General features: G+C 37.6%; 1 protein-coding gene across 4 annotated transcripts in view; it reads right to left on the bottom strand.

Moving 5' to 3' along the window:
• SCAPER (S-phase cyclin A associated protein in the ER) overlaps positions 1 to 17,173 on the bottom strand; it is a 537,265-nt gene that overhangs the window by 259,825 nt on the left and 260,267 nt on the right. For all 4 annotated transcript variants that reach the window (XM_027570918.1, XM_027570921.1, XM_027570919.1 and 1 more), the window contains exon 22: positions 4,351 to 4,416. In XM_027570918.1, coding sequence (XP_027426719.1) covers positions 4,351 to 4,416 — 66 coding nt within the window. The remainder of the gene's footprint in view (positions 1 to 4,350; positions 4,417 to 17,173) is intronic.

The raw sequence follows: 17,173 nt of genomic DNA, 5'->3' as shown, positions 1-17,173 counted from the left end.
CATGGAACACTACATCAAAAACTAATGATGTAATGTATGGTGACTAACATAACATAATAAAATAAAATAAAAAAAAGAATTTTAATTTCCATAATATCCTTTACTTTGTCCCATTTTATATGCACAAGACTCAGAATAACATTACTGATATCATTATCAATATAGAGAATGTTTAATTTATTAGCATATGTTTTCCTCATATTCACCGATATTTTTCTTAGTTATACTATAAAATTATGAGATAGTTATTATGTAGTATTCTTTTTCTTTTGGCCATCAGTTAGTCCTAGTTCTATAAGAAACTATAACTTTTCTGTTCATCACTAGTCCTTAAGTTGATGCCTTTTTAAATAATTTTGATTGTCTAAAGTGCTTTTTAAGATTTTAAGATCCTCGAGAAAAAAAATGTGGGCCAAGGATTTTGCAACTAGCAAAACTGATTTTTTTAAAGATTTTATTTATTCATTTTTGAGAGACAGTAAGAGCAGGAGCGCGCACAAGGGAGCGCACAGAGGAAGAGGGAGAAGCAGGCTCCCCGCTGAGCAGGGAGCCCTGATGCAGGGGCTCCATCCCAGGACCCTGGGATCATGACCTGAGCTGAAGGCAGATGCTTAACTGACTGAGCCACCCAGGCGCTCCAGCAAAATTGATTTTTGAAGGCAAAAAATTATCAACATGCAAGAGCAAGGCAACACTGTTCACATGAGCCCTTCCAGAGGAACCTACTTGAAAATGAGGTTCAGGTGCTTTTGTCAAATTGGTTCCCTATACTTTGCAGTGAAAACAGTTATTTGAGCGTTCTTGTCCTTTCTTTACAACTGTTATCCCATTTGTTTCTTCTTGCTTTCTTTCACACTAATGTCAATACCATGCAGGTCTTGTGGCTGTTTGGATTTACTTGTTTTTTGGATTTCTTGGAGCTATCTGGTTTTTTGGTAAATGCTGCCATGGGTTTTTGGTTTTAACTATTTATCTGGTTTCTACTGAGGATTTGGAGACACTGAAAAATTATGCTTCTATTGCTACTGTGATTTTTTCTAGGTTTATAATTTAAAGGAACATCCTGGTTACCCAGTGGCCAACAGACTGTAGTAAGGAAAAGCAGAAGCAGTGTAAGACTAATTAGGAGGCTACTACAATAATCCAGATGAGAGATGGTAATAGGTTAGACTAGAGTAGTTACTATGGAGGTAATGAATAGTGGTCAGATTCTGAATATATTTTAAAGATAGAGCCAACAGAATTTGTTGATGGACCAAAAGTGAAGTGAAAAGAAAGAGAGAATAACTTTAAAAATTTTAATCTCAAAGGATGGACTTACTATTTCCTAAAGATGAGCAAAAAATATGAGGGGTAAGGTTTGGGAGTAAATTTCAGGAGTTTAATTTTGCACATGCTCACCTGAGGGGTCCAATTGAACAGATATCCACGTGGAAATACTAAGCAGGAAGATGGATATATGAGTCTGGAGTTCTGAGGAGAGGGCTGGGTTGGAGTCATATATTTAAAATCCATCAGTGACTAAATGTTTAAAGTCATAAAACTGAGTAAGATTGCCAAGGGAATAAATCTGCATTTGAATTCTCAGGACAAAGGCATGCTAATGTTGGAGGTCAAGGAGACAAGAAAGAACCAAGGAAAAGATACTGAAAAAGAACAGCCAGTCAAGTAAGAAGAGAATACAGAGAAAGTTCTGTAATAGGTTGTTACATTAAAGCTCCCCCCACCTTAGGGGCGCCTGGGTGGCTCAGTCATTAGATGTCTGCCTTCAGCTCAGGTCATGATCCCAGGGTCCTGGGATTGAGCCCTGCATCGGGCTCCCTGCTCAGCGGGAAGCCTGCTTCTCCCTCTCCCACTCCCCCTGCTTGTGTTCCCTCTCTGGCTGTCTCTCTCTCTGTTAAATAAATAAAATCTTGGAGCGCCTGGGTGGCTCAGATGGTTAAGCGTCTGCCTTCAGTTCAGGTCATGATCCCAGGGTCCTGGGATGGAGCCTGACATTGGGCTCCCTGCTCGGCAGGGAGCCTGCTTCTCCCGCTCCTCTGCTTCTCCCCCTGCTCATGCTCTCTCTCTCTGTGTCTCAAATGAATAAAAAAAAAAAAAAAAAAATCTTAAAAAAAAAGCCCCCCCCTCCCCACCGCTTGAATTATGTCTTGCTATCCATGACTTGTATAGTCTCCTACAGTGACTCTGGACTTGGTGAAATGACTTGCTTTGGCCAATGCAACATAAGCAAATGTAACACAAGCAGAGGCTTAATAAGACTTGATAACCCATATTAATTCAAAAATCCGCAACAGAACAAGTAAAATGAACTCAGCATCATATTAAAAGGATTATCCCCATGACCAAGTGATCTTTCATCCTCAAGAGGACTGACCCAGTCTTCCTTACAGGGCAATCACAGCCAAGCAAGAAAGTGAGGTTGAAAGCAGAAGCCTCAAGACTTCTATGGCCAAGTCTTGGTTATCACCTATTACTACCATAGTAGTCAAAACAAGTCAAAAGGAACAAATTCAAGAGGAAAAGAAAGAGAGTCCACCTCTTGATGGAATAGTGGCAAAATTATATTATAACGCACAGGGCCATGCCTCCAGGAATGGCTCAACTTCTTCTGGCATTCTTTGTAAACACTATCCCACCATCATATATTAAATTTCCTTAAATATTTGAATCTGTTTCTAGATTGTTTTTAAAAATCTTTTCTATCGATTTACATTTTTATTCATGTGCCAATGCAAAACTATTTTAACTACATAGGTATCATTAAGATATTATTAAATATCTGTTAGCACAGTCCTACCTCATTCTTCTTTTAAATTTTTTTTCCAGAAATTCTCATTTTTCCATACATTCTTTAAAATTATTCTATTTTTTAAAATGTAGTTGTTTTATTCAGATTACATTTCATTTGTAGGAGAATTTAAGAGAATTTACTATACCATGTTTTCTATCCAAGAGTATAATTTGTCTTTCCGTTATGTAAGTCTTCTTTAATACCCTTTGTTAGCATTTTAAGGTTTTTAATTTTTATGGAGCCTTCATATTTCTTGTTAAGTTTATTTTTAGTTTATTTTTTTATTGCTACTATAATGATATTTATGTTTTCTAACTGATTATAAGAAAAGAAAGTATTAATTTTATATGCTGGATGTTGCATAAATGTAAGGTAAGTTACTCACCCTCTGTAAGGCTTAGCTTCCCTAATGAAATTCATTGAATTATTGTTAGGAATAAAGGAGTCAACACATGTAAAGACCCTTGAATGAGGCAAAGGTTCAGTAAACGTTACCTATTATTAATATTATCACATTAATTTGATCAGCCACCTTACTGAATTGATTCTCTAATTTCTACTAGTTTTTCACTTGATTCTCTTGGGTTTTCCAGACATACAGTATCATCATAATCTTGATAATTTTGTTAACTTCTTTAATATTTTACAAATTTTTTTCTTTTAGAATGGCAATGACTAATAGTTTCAAAACAACAATTAATAAAAGTAATTTTCTGATCAGTTATCTCATTTCTGACAGGCAACAATATCTTTTTAAATGTAAATAATTGCTGCATTAAAATGCTATAGCATATCTACACCAACCACTGGTTATAGATATTCCTCAATTTGTGGCAGTTAAGTTCTTTCTTGACTTTTTCACTATGAAAAATAATGTTAAAATAGTCATCTTTGTATATAAATATTCGGGCATATTTTGCATTATTTCCCTCATCAGCCTAAAGTAGATGTTCTAAGCTCTGGATTCACATTGCCTTTCAATAAGACTACACTAACCTGCACTCCCATTGGCAGTGTTTTTGAGTACCTTCCTCACTGTACCTCTACCAGTAATATCTTTGAGAGAAGCAAAATGATGGTGGTTGTGTTTAGCTATTGTGTAGTTAAACTAACAGCCAGTGGTGGAGTCTAACTCCTCATCTCTCAAGTGGCCCTGGCCATAATCCTGAGCAAGACTTCCTCAGAGCAAGAACCAGCACAGGGCTGCCAGAACCTATTCTGTTAGAGCAGGATTTTTCTACCTGGGCACTACTGACATTTTGGATGAGATAATTCTTTGCTTCAGTGTTGCCCACTGAGAGTGTTTAAGAGCATCCCTGGGTCTCTATGCACTTGATGGGAATAGCACCATTTCTCCCTGCTGTGATAATCAAAATGTGATCAAATATCCTCAGGCACAGCAAAATTGTCCCCTGCTGGAAAACACTGTGTTAGAAGAATGAAATTCTAGGCTTCAGGTATGAAGCTTAGGGTCACAGAAATAGAAGTTCAGATAAACTTTTATATAGGCAGACATCAATAAGATAGAGAAATAAAATGCAGAGTAAAATACTCACTTTGCTTTATAAGGTGAGTCAGATCCAGAATTTTTTGTTTCTGTTAAACTCTCATATTCCTTGGCCCTGAAGAGAAAAAAGTTTTATCACTGTTAGTTATTGTGCTGCCAATTTTTATAACAAACTAAAACCCTGATTATGTTTTTCCTGTCCCAGTATTAGAAACATCAGTGTAACACTTTGATTTCTGAGAATATTTCTTTAAAATACTAAAAATGCTATCAAAAAAGATTAAAAAATAAATATTTCCTCATAAGATAAAGAGGAGCTTCATATAAACATTTCTCAGTTTACAGACCTGGTATAGAATGAGGCTTATTTTTCAGAAATGTTAAAATCGTGATAATTAAATTTGAAATCATATTTTCTATAAGATAGTTGAAATGGCTAAACATCTATATACCCTAAGAGGTATATAATACAAAATTGAATACAAGAATAGTTATTTACCATTAGAAATAATTTAAAAGGCAGTGGAAATGACTAAACACTCAAAGATTTGTCTTCTTTTGTTTTTGTTATTTATATTTGCTAAATACTGAAAGTCTAGAAAAATCTGAGATAACATTTCTCTGCCACTGTCTAACTAGGCTCTAGCTTGCTTGAACCAATAGGGATAGCCATCAATAGTTAATCGATTTAACATAGGTGTCACTACAGCAATCCATTAATATTGACTTAATTTGTAAATTTGTCTTTTTGAAAGAAAAAGAGGAAAATACTAATTTAAATTTTATCTGCTCACCCAAAGGGTCCTAGTCTCAAAGAATTAGTCTAGTGACCTATGAAAGAATTAGTCACAGTGTGTATACCAATCCAGACTGCAATGAAAAAATAAGGAATACTTCATAAAAAATCATGAAAGAAATAAATTACAACAGCTCTAATAAGGAAAAAGCAAACTAGCACAGGTTAAACATGGGAGCAAAAGAAAAACTAAATTAGAGTTAAACATTAAATTATATATTGTTGTGACCTACACATGCTCATTGCTATCAGCCAAAATATTAAGGCATATGAAAATGGGGAATAACCACTTACAGTGGCAAATAATTGGAACTTGGTCCTTAACTAAGATGGCGGAGGAATAGGAGACCTAAATTTCGTCTGGTCCCAGGAATTCAGCTGGGTTTGATAGGGATCAAACCATTCTGAACACCTGTGAACTCAACAGGAGATTGAAGAAAAGAATAGCAGCAACTCTCTGAACAGAAAAGTGACCACTTTCTGGAAGGTAGGACGTGCGGAGAAGTGAATACGAGGCAATATTCGGGAAGACAGACGACGGGGGAGGGGGCCTCCGTCAGCCACTACTGGCAAGTGATAGAGCAGCGGAGCACAAAATCGGAATTTTTAGAAGTCTCTTCTGCTGAGGGACATCACTCCAGTGGCTAAGTGTAGTCTCAGGACCCTCGGGGTCACAGGAAGACCGGGGGTGTCTGAGTGCGGGAGAGCTCCCAGGTATGGGAGCGGGGAAGCCGGCTGCAGAGACAGAGCAGAGGAGCGGGCTCTCAGCTCAGGGTTGCCATAAACTGGGATCCGCGGCACAGTCGGGCCACTGCTCCCCCAGCAGGGACCCAACAAGCAGCAGATCCGGGGAGACTCCCCTTCCTCCCCCAGGAGGAGCACCTTGGGAGTGCACCACAGGAGTCTGCTGGGTTTGGAAACCACACGGGGTCGTGTGCCAGAGATAAAAACGCTTGGTCACAGGCCAGGTGAGCACTGAGTGCGGCTGGAGACCAGGGAGACAGGAGGGACTGACTGCTTTTCTCTGGGGGCACACTGAAGAGTGGAGTCCCGAGTTCTCGGTTCCTCTGGGGCCAGAGATTGGGAGGCCACCATTTTCTTTCTCGTCCTCCAAAGCTGTACGGAAAGCTTGCAGGGAACAAAAGCTCCTGAAAGCAAACCTGAGCGGAGACAGCCCAGCCCGGCAAGGGCAGTGCAATTCCACCTCCCGCAAAGACATTTGAGAACCAGCAACAGGCCCCTCCCCCAGAAGATCAGCAAGAACAGCCAGCCAAGACCAAGTTTACCAATCAATGAGAATGGCAGAACTCCAGCACTAGGGGAACACAGCATATAGAATTCATGCCTACCCTAGGACCCAGCAATTGCACTATTAGGTATTTACCCCAAATATACAAATATAGTGATCTGAAGGGGCACCTACACCCCAATGTTTACAGCAGTAATATCTGCTATAGCCAAACTTTGGAAAGAGCCCAGATGTCCATCGACAGATGAATGGATAAAGAAGATGTGGTGTGTGTGTGTGTGTGTGTGTGTGTGTATGTGTGTGTGTGTGTGTGTAATGGAATATTATGTAGCCATCAAAAAAAATCTTGCCATTTGCAATAACGTGGACGGAACTAGAGGGTATTATGCTAAGCGAAATAAGTCAATCAGAGAAAGACAATTATCATATGATCTCACTGATATGAGGAATTTGAGAAACAAGACAGAGGATCATAGAAGAAGGGAGGGAAAAATGAAACAAGATGAAACCAGAGACAGAGACAAACAATAAGAGACTCTTAATCTCAGGAAACAAACAGGGTTGCTGGAGTGGAGGGGGGTCTGGGAGGGATAGGGTGGCTGGGTCACTGGGGAGGGTATGTGCTATGGTGAGCACTGTGAATTGTGCAAGACTGATAAATCACAGACCTGTAGCCCTGAAACAAATAATACATGTTAATAAAAAAAATTGTGAACTTGTATGAAAGGGAGAAAGAGCATCAGTTATGGAAGGTTTAATATATTCCAAGTATTTTTCCAGGAGCTAAACATCCATTGTCTCATACACGATCCTAAAAACTCGATATGGTATGATCCCCATTTTACAAAGAACAAAGTAAGGCTTAAGAGGAGGCCTATTATATGGGCGCCTGGGTGGCTCAGCCATTAAGCGTCTGCCTTCGGCTCAGGTCATGATCCCAGGGTCCTGGGATTGAGCCCCGCACCAGGCTCCCCACTCCGCAGGAAGCCTGCTTCTCCCTCTCTCACTCCCTCTGCTTGTATTCCCTCTCTTGCTGTGCCTCTCTCTCTCAAATAAATAAAATCTTAAAAAAAAAAAGAAGAGGCCTATTATATAAAAAAATACATTTATCTAAGGCTTAAAGTGGGAAGGATCAAATCCATTCATGCACATATAACAAAAAATTATCCAAAAACTTCTAACTTTACCTGAAATGGTGGTTAATCACTTTTTCCTAATTTGAATATTGTCTTGATCAAATTTTCAGCAATCAAATATTTATTTCCAGAGTTCCTACTCTGTATAAACTAGGAGATACATACATAGCAAGGATGAGGTAAAAACATAGTAGGAATATTCAAGGAATTTATTCTCCATAAGGAAGAGGAAGATACAACACTATGAAAAAACACCCAAGTCTACGAAGCAAAGTGAGAGATGAATATTGCTGCAAGTGCTTATTTCCAGCTAGGATGCTAAAGGTAAGTTTCCTGAAGGAAATGGAATGTGTACTTGCTTGAAAGATAAGGAGCATCTGAATACACACAAAAATGAGGAAATGGCATTAACAGCAGAGAAAAGTGAGCAAACAATACTGAACACATGGGAAAACACTACTTATGCTGAGGGAATGGTGTACAGATCCATTCTGCTGGAGTGAGAGATTAAAATGTGGGAATAGTGAGAGATAAAGCAGAAAACAAGTCCTTTCAGATACTCTTACAGTTAAATTCTGATGATTTGTTTTATAGATAATAACCTACTTTATTAAGATTTTAAATTTTATTAGTGTTGTATACTGCATTCCCTCATTTTTAATCCCCATGTCATCTTGGGTATACTCTTAATGTGGGTTATTTGTTTACTCCATTTTATTTTTTGTTAGCCTTTTCACTGGCTAGCCTTTGTTATCTTTTCACAGTTTACCAATATTCTCAAATAATTAGATCTTATTAACCTCTATTTCACCTGTTTTTATCTTTTTTAAAGATATAGTATATTGTAAGTGTCTCAGATGTATTCTTTTTTTTTTAAGATTTTATTTATTTTTTTGACAGCGAGAGACACAGAGAAGAGGGGTAACACAAGCAGGGGGAGTGGGAGAGGGAGAAGCATGCTTCCCTCAGAGCAGGAATCCTGATACGGGGCTCAATCCCCGGACCCTAGGATCATGACCTGGGCCAAAGGCAGACACTTAATGACTGAGCCACTTAGGCGCCCCTCCTGTGTATTTGTTAAATAAAAATAAATAACATCTATCCTATTTCCCATGGACGTTGATGTGAATATTGTTTTAGATCTTTGAGTTGTTTAGGCCATTTTTATTTACTCCTAAAAAACTCTCACTTAAAACAGTGTTCTCGATTCATTAACATAATAAAATAAAATTAAAACAAAACAAAACAATGTTCTCTACACCCCCAAGCCCTTGATTCCAAAGTGTTAATTTTTTTGTTCTTTTCTTTCATTTCTTGAGCTACCCTTATTTTGAGGCATAATTTACGTACAATAAAACAAATTAAAGTGTATAATTAATGAGTTTTCACAATAGTGTCTACCAATATAACTGAAAGCACAATCATGATGTAGAACATTTCTACCACCCCACAAAATGTTTTCATGACTCTTTGGAGTCACTTTCTCCTCCTCTGCTAGTAGCAACTATTCATCTGTTTAGCACTAGAGCTTTCTGAATATCAAATTACCACAATCATACATACTCTACTGTTTCTGGATTCATTTAGCATAAAAAATCTCTTGAGATTCTTTTATAGTGGTGAATGTATTACTAATTAATTCCTTTTTACTGTGTGTAGTGTCCTATTAGGTGGACATCACAATTTGTTTATCCATACAACAGTTGGGCATTTTACTTCTTTCCACATTAGGGTTATTATGAATAAAGCTACTATGAACATTTGTGGACAAGTCATTACATAGGCAAATGTCTTAACTTCTCTTGGATAAATACATAAGAGTGGGATTGCTGGGTCATATGATAAGCATGTGGTTTAACTTTTACCAATATATTTACAGAAGGGGTCATTCCAATGTGTATTTCTACCAGCAAAGTATGAGAAGTCCAGAGGCTTCAGAACTTGAAGAGTGTCTTAATTTCCTTGTACTTATGAATTTCCAGATTTCCTTGTGTTACTGATTTCTAACTTCATTTCCTTGTGATAAAAATGCCATGTATGATTTCAATATTTAAAAATTTATGAAAACTTGTTTTGTGGCCTAATACATGGTCGATGCTGAAGAATATTCCATGTACACTTGAGCAAAGTACATATTCTGCTGTTTTTGGTGGAATGTTCTCTATACATCTTTTGGGTCTAGTTGGCTTGTAATGTTGTGTAAACCTTATTATTTCCTTGTTGATCTTCAGTCTAGTTGTCCTACCCATTCTTTAAAGTGTGGTACTGAAGTCTCCAACTAGTACTGTTGAATTATCTGTCTCCCCTCAATGCTGTCAGTTTTTCCTTCACATATTTTGGGCTCTGTTAGGTGCATACATGTTTGTAATTATTATATCTTTTTGAAGGATTCACCCTTCCATGATTATATAATGTTTTTCCATTCTATTGCACAATTTTTGTCTTAAAGTCTATGTTGTATGATATTAACATAGCTATTTCATCTATATTATTTTGTAGAGGTACTCTCTGCATAAAACATCTTGCAATCCTTTTCACATTAAACCACTTGGGTCCTTATATTTGAAGTGAGTCACTTGTTAAAAAACATATAATTCAATCATTTCTAAAAATCCACTCTGCCAATCTGTGTCTTTAACAAGAGTATTTAATGTACTTACATTTAATGTAATAACTGATGAGGACTGATTTGCTTTTGTCATTTGCTATTTCCTATACATCTTTTTTCCTTCAATTTCTTCTTATTACTGATTTGTTTTGTGTCAGATATTTTCCAGAGTCCCATTTTCATTCCCTTCTCATTTCCTCTAGCATAACTAAATTCGGAAAATTTCCACCCATAATTTCCTCAAATATTCATTCTGCCCGTTTTGTCTCTCTACTCTCCTTCTGAGACTTCCTTTCTGTATATGTTGGTCCCATGCGTCTTTCAAACTCTGTTCATTTTTTCATTCTTTTCTCCTTCTGTTCCATGGAGATAATCTCAACTGACCTAACTTCAAGTTCATGAATTCTTATTTCTACTTGCTCAAATTAGCTGTTCAATTCTTCAAGTGAATTTTTCATTCCAGTCACTGTTTTTTCAATGACAAAATTTCTGTTCACTTTTTTACAATTTTTACTTATATGTATTAAAATATAAATATACATTTAATATAATATCATCATAACTATTCCCCAGTTGGTTAGATATTGTTCTCATGGGTCCTTTAGTTCTCTGGGCATATTTCAACATTTTAATTTAAAGTCTTGTCTAGTAAGGCCAACGTCTGGGTTTCCCCTGGACACTTTCTATTAATTTTTTTTCCTGTGTATAAGCTAACTTTCTTTTTGTTTGAACGCCTTGTAACTTTTTGTCAAACAAAAACTAGACATCTTAAGTATTATAGTGTGGCAAGACTGAAAATCAAATTCTCCTCCTTTGACGGGGGTGTTTTTCCTGCTTGAGGTAGTTTTATATATTTGTTTAGTAACATTTCTGAACTAATTTTCTGAAGTTTGTATTCTTTGTCATTATGGCCACTGAAGTCTCTGCTCAATTAGTTTAGGGATCAACTAGTGATACAAGTGATTTCCTTAAACACCTGGAATGAAAAAAAAAAGTCTTAATCTAATATTTGTAAATGAGCTGTGTGTGTGGTTGAGGCAAAGTGACAAAACTCTGGCAGTTTACAGCTCTTCCTTAGTCTTCATTTCCTACTGCATAGAAGCCTGATGGTCAGCCAGAGACAAGACCTCAGGCACTTCTCAGGTCTTTTCTGAACATGCATCCAGCCCTCGGTATGTATGTGGCCTTCTAGATTTTTCAGAGTATGTGGGAGCTCTTCAAAGCCCTTATTACTCAAAGCATTTCAATCCTCAGCCTCCCCCACCCAGCCCCTACAAGCTTTTTGATTAGTCTATCGTTTGCTCTGTTTTTCCTGCTCCAGACTATAATGACTAATATATTTGTCTTTAAATTGTTTTTGACAATTGCCCCTAGGTAGCCCTCCAGCTCTGGGAGAATTCTGAGTTAGATGAAAGAAAGGCAACATCCTTCAGAGAACCAACAAACAGGTCAAAACAACTATACAACCTTGAATGTAAGGTCAGATTTGCACCCTCCAGTACTAGGTACCTGTATCAGGGATGTAGGTGGTTGTCTTCAAAGATGCTGCTGAGCTGGAGAGTGGAAGATGGGATCAGGGTAAGTTAAAATGCCATTAAACACTCTTAATGACATTCTGATTTGTCTTCATTGTGCCTTCCCCGAGTAGCAGTAAGCTTGTGATTAATTCCCAGCATTCCAAAAAGTTGAATCTGTTTTTGCCAGTTTAATCACTGTTTTTACAGGGGTATGAACTTTTGGAGTTTCCTACTGAACCATTTTTCACTCACATAATTCAAGAATTTTTTTTTTTAATTCAAGAGTCCTTATTTCCTATCAATACTTTTATCAGTATTTTATCATATATTTAGCATTATTTCTGCCATTTTATTTTTGAACAAACTTTTCTGAGATTTAATTCAAATACCATATAATTGACCCATCTAAATGTACAATTCAATGTTTTTAATACATTCACACGGTTGTGCAGTCATCATCACACTCTAACTTTAAACATTTTCATACTCCCTAAATAAAATGCAGTAAATATTAGCAATCAATTCCCAGTGCTTCCCTCCTGCTCCCAACCCTAAACACCACTAATCATTCTGTGTCTATGAATTTTCCTATCCTGGAAATTTCATATAAATGGAATCATATGATACATGGCCTTTTTTGACTGGCTTCTTTCAATTAGCATAATGTTTTCAAAGTTCATCTACATTGTAGCATGTGTCAGTACTTCATTTCCTTTTATTCCTAAATACTATTTCATTGTATGGGTATACATATTTTACTTAACCATTCAACAGATGACGAACATTTGGGTTGTTTCCACTTTTTGGCTCTTTTCAATAATGCTGCTATGAACATACATGTATAAGTTTTATTTCACCATATATTTTCAGTTTTCTTGCATATAGAACTATGAATGGAATTACTAAGTCACATGGTAATTCTATGTTTAACTTTTCAGGAACTAAGAAACTAGTTTCCTTTTTTTTTTTATTATGTTCAGTTAGCCACTGTATAGTACATCAGTTTTTGATGTAGTGTTCAATGATTTATTAGTTATGTATAACACCCAGTGCTATAACATGTACCCTCCTTAATACCCATCACCCTGTTACCCCCTCCCCAGTATAGCCTTGGTCAGGGCTGAATAAGGAAAAGAAACAGATTATCACACTGGGAAGCCTGCATGGGGAAACTGAATCCATATAATGTTTGGCTTTGAAAGTAAGAGGGGCTGAATTTCTTCAGTTCTCACAACCAGTGGGACTTAAAGCCTAGAATTTTAAGTATCAGTGGACTTGGCTCTGGGAGAGCCCAGAGAGCATTAGAAAGTGGAGTTCCTGCCCTTAAAGAGACAAGACAATAAACATCCTATGGATATCCAGCATAGAAGCAGGACTTTAAAAAACGTCTGCAGCATATGGAAGGGAGAGTAATTTACTCATCTCAGAGGTGTTGGCATTCTGAAGAGGCAGGGATGGCAGAGAGACGCCTTCGGAAACAAAGGCGATTTCAGGCTCATTTTCCTCCCCTTCTCCTCAGCAGAAACACAAGGCAACCTACTGGAGCCGGGAGAGCCCTGACGCTTGTGATGTAACTTGCTTACACTAAGCCCCATGCCCTCTGTGCTTCTACGGATCTGCCCTTTCCAGTCACACTTGCCTCAGTCCCCAGAGTTATGGACACCCTCCCTCAGAAGACCTGCACAAACCTCACCAACATACCATCTTCCAACCTGTGCATTTTGTGGGGCTCTAGTCCTAGCTTCAAGGGCTGATCACCTCCCAGGAGGACACACCCACCTTGTTAAAACTGCACTCCCAGTTGGTGTGTTTTGCAGAGCAACCCCAGCCAGCCCTGGTTTCCATAGAGGCTGTGCATCCCCTGTGGAAGAGGACCAGAGCCCCCTTTTTAAAAGTGTGCACCCTGGCCACTTTTTCTTTTCTTTTCCTTTCCTTTTTTTAATTTTTTTAAAATTTTATTTTATTATGTTATATTAGTCAACATACAGTACATCATTAGTTTTTGCTGTACTGATCCATGATTCATTGCTTTCATATAATACCCAGTGCTCCATGCAGTACGTGCCCTCACTGGGCTAACCCATCCCCCTACCCCCCTCCCCTCTAAAACCCTCAGTTTGTTTCTCAGAGTCCATAGTCTCTCATGGCTCATCTCTCCCTCCGAATCCTCCCCTTCCTTTTCCTAATGTCCTCCATGCTGTTCCTTATGTTCCACAAATAAGTGAAACTATATCACAATTGACTTTCTCTTTTTGACCTATTTCACTTAGCATAATCTCCTCCAGTCCAATCCATGTTGATGTAAAAGTTGGGTATTCATCCTTTCTGATGGCTGAGTAATATTCCATTGTAGATATGGACCACATCTTCTTTATCCATTCATCTGCTGAAGGGCATCTCAGCTCTTTCCACAGTTTGGCTATTGTGGACATGGCTGCTATGAACATTGGGGTGCATACGGCCCTTCTTGTCACTACACCTGTGTCTTTGGGGTAAATACCCAGTAGTGAAATTGCTGGGTCATAGAGTAGCTCTATTTTTATTATTTTTTAAATTTTTTATTGTTATGTTAATCACCATACATTTCTATTTTTAATTTTTTGAGGAAACTCCACACCGTTTTCCAAAGTGGCTGTACCAACTTGCATTCCCACCAACAATGTAACAGGGTTTCCCTTTCTCCACAACCTCTCCAGCATTTGTTGTTTCTTGCCTTGTCAATTTTTGCCATTCTAACTGGTGTAAGGTAGAATCTCAATGTGGTTTTGATTTGAATTTCCCTGATGGCTAATGATGATGAATATTTTTTCATGTGTCTGTTAGCCATTTGTATGTCTTCTTTGGAGAAGTGTCTGTTCATGTCTTCTGTCCATTTTTTGACTTATTTGTTTTTTGGGTGTTGAGTTTGAGAAGGTCTTTATAGATCTTGGAAATCAGCGCTTTGTCTGTAGTGTCATTTGCAAATATCTTCTCCCATTCTGTGGGTTGCCTCTTTGTTTTGTTGACTGTTTCCTTTGCTGTGCAGAAGTTTTTTATTTTTTTTTAATTTTTTATTGTTATGTTAATCACCATATATTACATCATTAGTTTTTGATGTAGTGTTCCATGATTCATTGTTTGTTCATAACACCCAGTGCTCCAGGCAGAATGTGCCCTCTTTAATACCCATCACCAGGCTAAGCCATCCCCCTACCCTCCTCCCCTCTAGAACCCTGTTTGTTTTTCAGAGTCCATCGTCTCTCATGGTTCGTCTCCCCCTCTGACTTACTCCCCTTCATTCAGAAGCTTTTTATCTTGATGAAGTCCCCAAAGTTCAATTTTGCTTTTGTTTCACTAGCCTTTGGAGATGTATCTTGAAAGAAGTTGCTGTGGCCAATGTCGAAGAGGTTACTGCCTATGTTTTCCTCTAAGATTTTGATGGATTCCTGTCTCACACTGAGGTCTTTCATCCATTTTGAGTTTATCTTTGTGTATGGTGTTAGAGAATGGTCGAGTTCCATTCTTCTGTATATAGCTGTTCAATATTCCCAGCACTATTTATTGAAGAGACTGTCTTTTTTTCCGTTGCATATTTTTTCCTGCTTTGTCAAAGATTGGTAACATTTATTTATAGCCAGCTTTGAATTTTATAGGGAAGAAGGAGATGGTAAAATCACTTGACCATAATTTGGTTGTCATGAAATGTGCATCTCAACCTAATAACTCCAAAAAAAAATAATACTAAAAGGGGAGGCATCACTCACTTTGGTAGATTCTAAAACAGTTAACAATTGGAGGAGAAAAAAAGAATGAAAAACCCACAAACCAAATAAATTATAATAATAAATATAAAACAGTGAAATGAATATCTTTTCAGGTGAATATACTTCTAACATTTAAGCTTCCTAAAAATAATATCCAATAAACATTATAGCTGAAATTAACATACTTCACCAAAAAAGAATATTTTCAAATTAAAAAACCATCTTAAAAAAATGAAAAAAGCAAATGTCAAGAATGGACAAAACATTTTTAAACATAAGAAAAAAAACCCTTCCTTCCAGTGTTAATATTTGATTATATTTAAGGTATCTAAAACTCAGTCACTGAATCAGATATCTGAATACAAAATCAGGAAAAATAAATCTACCATTTACTGTATACATACTATATTCTATTTTTTTTTAAAGGTTTTATTTATTTATTTGACAGAGAGAGACACAGCAAGAGAGGGAACACAAGCAGGGGGAGTGGGAAAGGGAGAAGCAGGCTTCCCGCGGAGCAGGGAGTCCGATGCAAGGCTCGATCCCAGGACCCTGGGATCATGACCTGAACCAAAGGCAGACGCTTAACCGACTGAGCCACCCAGGTGCCCCATACTATATTCTAAATACTGGTCATTGTGGTTTTTTTTCTCATAATCATATTTAATTCTCACAGCAGCCCTGGGATATAGGTGTTATTTATCCCTATTTTGTCCCTATTTTGTTTATTTTTTTTCAAGAATTTTTTTTCAGAAATCTATATTTTTTGTTTTTTTAATTTATTTTGTTATTATGTTTAATTAGCCAGCATATAGTACATAATTAGTTTTTGATGTAGTGTTCAATGACTCATTAGTTGCATATAACACCCAGTGCTCATCATCATATATGCCCTCCTTAATACCCATCACCTTGTTACCTCATCCCCTCACCCCCACTCCCTTCTGCAACCCTCAGTTTGGTTCCCGGAGTCCAGAGTCTCTCATGGCCACTACTTTCAAGAGCAGGAGACATAGCTGACTTTCCTCACATAGAAAAACAGGCAGAGAGTTAGATAAAACCACAATTAGAGACCTAAGAAAAATGGATATAAGTAGTATGCCTGATAGACAATTTAAAGTAATGATCATAAAGATACTCACTGGACTTGAGAAAAGAGTGGAGGACATCAGTGAGACTATTAACAAAGAGATGAAAAAGAGCCCATCAGAGATGAACAATACAATGAAAGAAATTAAAAATACACTAGATAGAATAAATAGCAGGATAGAGGAAGCAGAGGAATGAATTAGCGACCTGGGAGACTGAGGGATGGCAAATAATCAAGCTGACAGGTGAGAGAAAAAAAAATTATCCAAAATGAGAATAGACTTAGGGAACTCAGTGACTCCATCAAGCCTAATAATATTTGTATTATAGGAGTCTCAGAATAAAGGGGATAGCAAATTAATTTTTAAAAAGATTTTATTTATTTGACACAGAGAGAGAGAGACAGCAAGAGAGGGACACAAGCAGGGGGGGTGGGAGAGGGAGAAGCAGGCTTCCTGCTGAGCAGGGAGCCTGACGTGGGGCTCGATCCCAGGGCCCTGGGATCATGATCTGAGCCGAAGGCAGATGCTTAATGATTGAGCCACCTAGGCACCCTGGGGATAGCAAATTTATATGAAGAAATAATAGCTGAAAACTTCCCTAAATTGGGGGAAGGAAACAGATATCCAGATCCAGGAGGCACAGAGATCTCCCAACAAAATCAACTAAAGGAGGCTCACACCAAGACACATAGTAATTAAAATGGCAAGAAGTAGTGATAAAGGAAACATTTT

The sequence above is a fragment of the Zalophus californianus genome, chromosome 6, assembly GCF_009762305.2.
Source record: "Zalophus californianus isolate mZalCal1 chromosome 6, mZalCal1.pri.v2, whole genome shotgun sequence".
Lineage (NCBI taxonomy): Eukaryota > Metazoa > Chordata > Mammalia > Carnivora > Otariidae > Zalophus > Zalophus californianus.
This window is presented reverse-complemented; position numbering and strand designations above follow the sequence as displayed.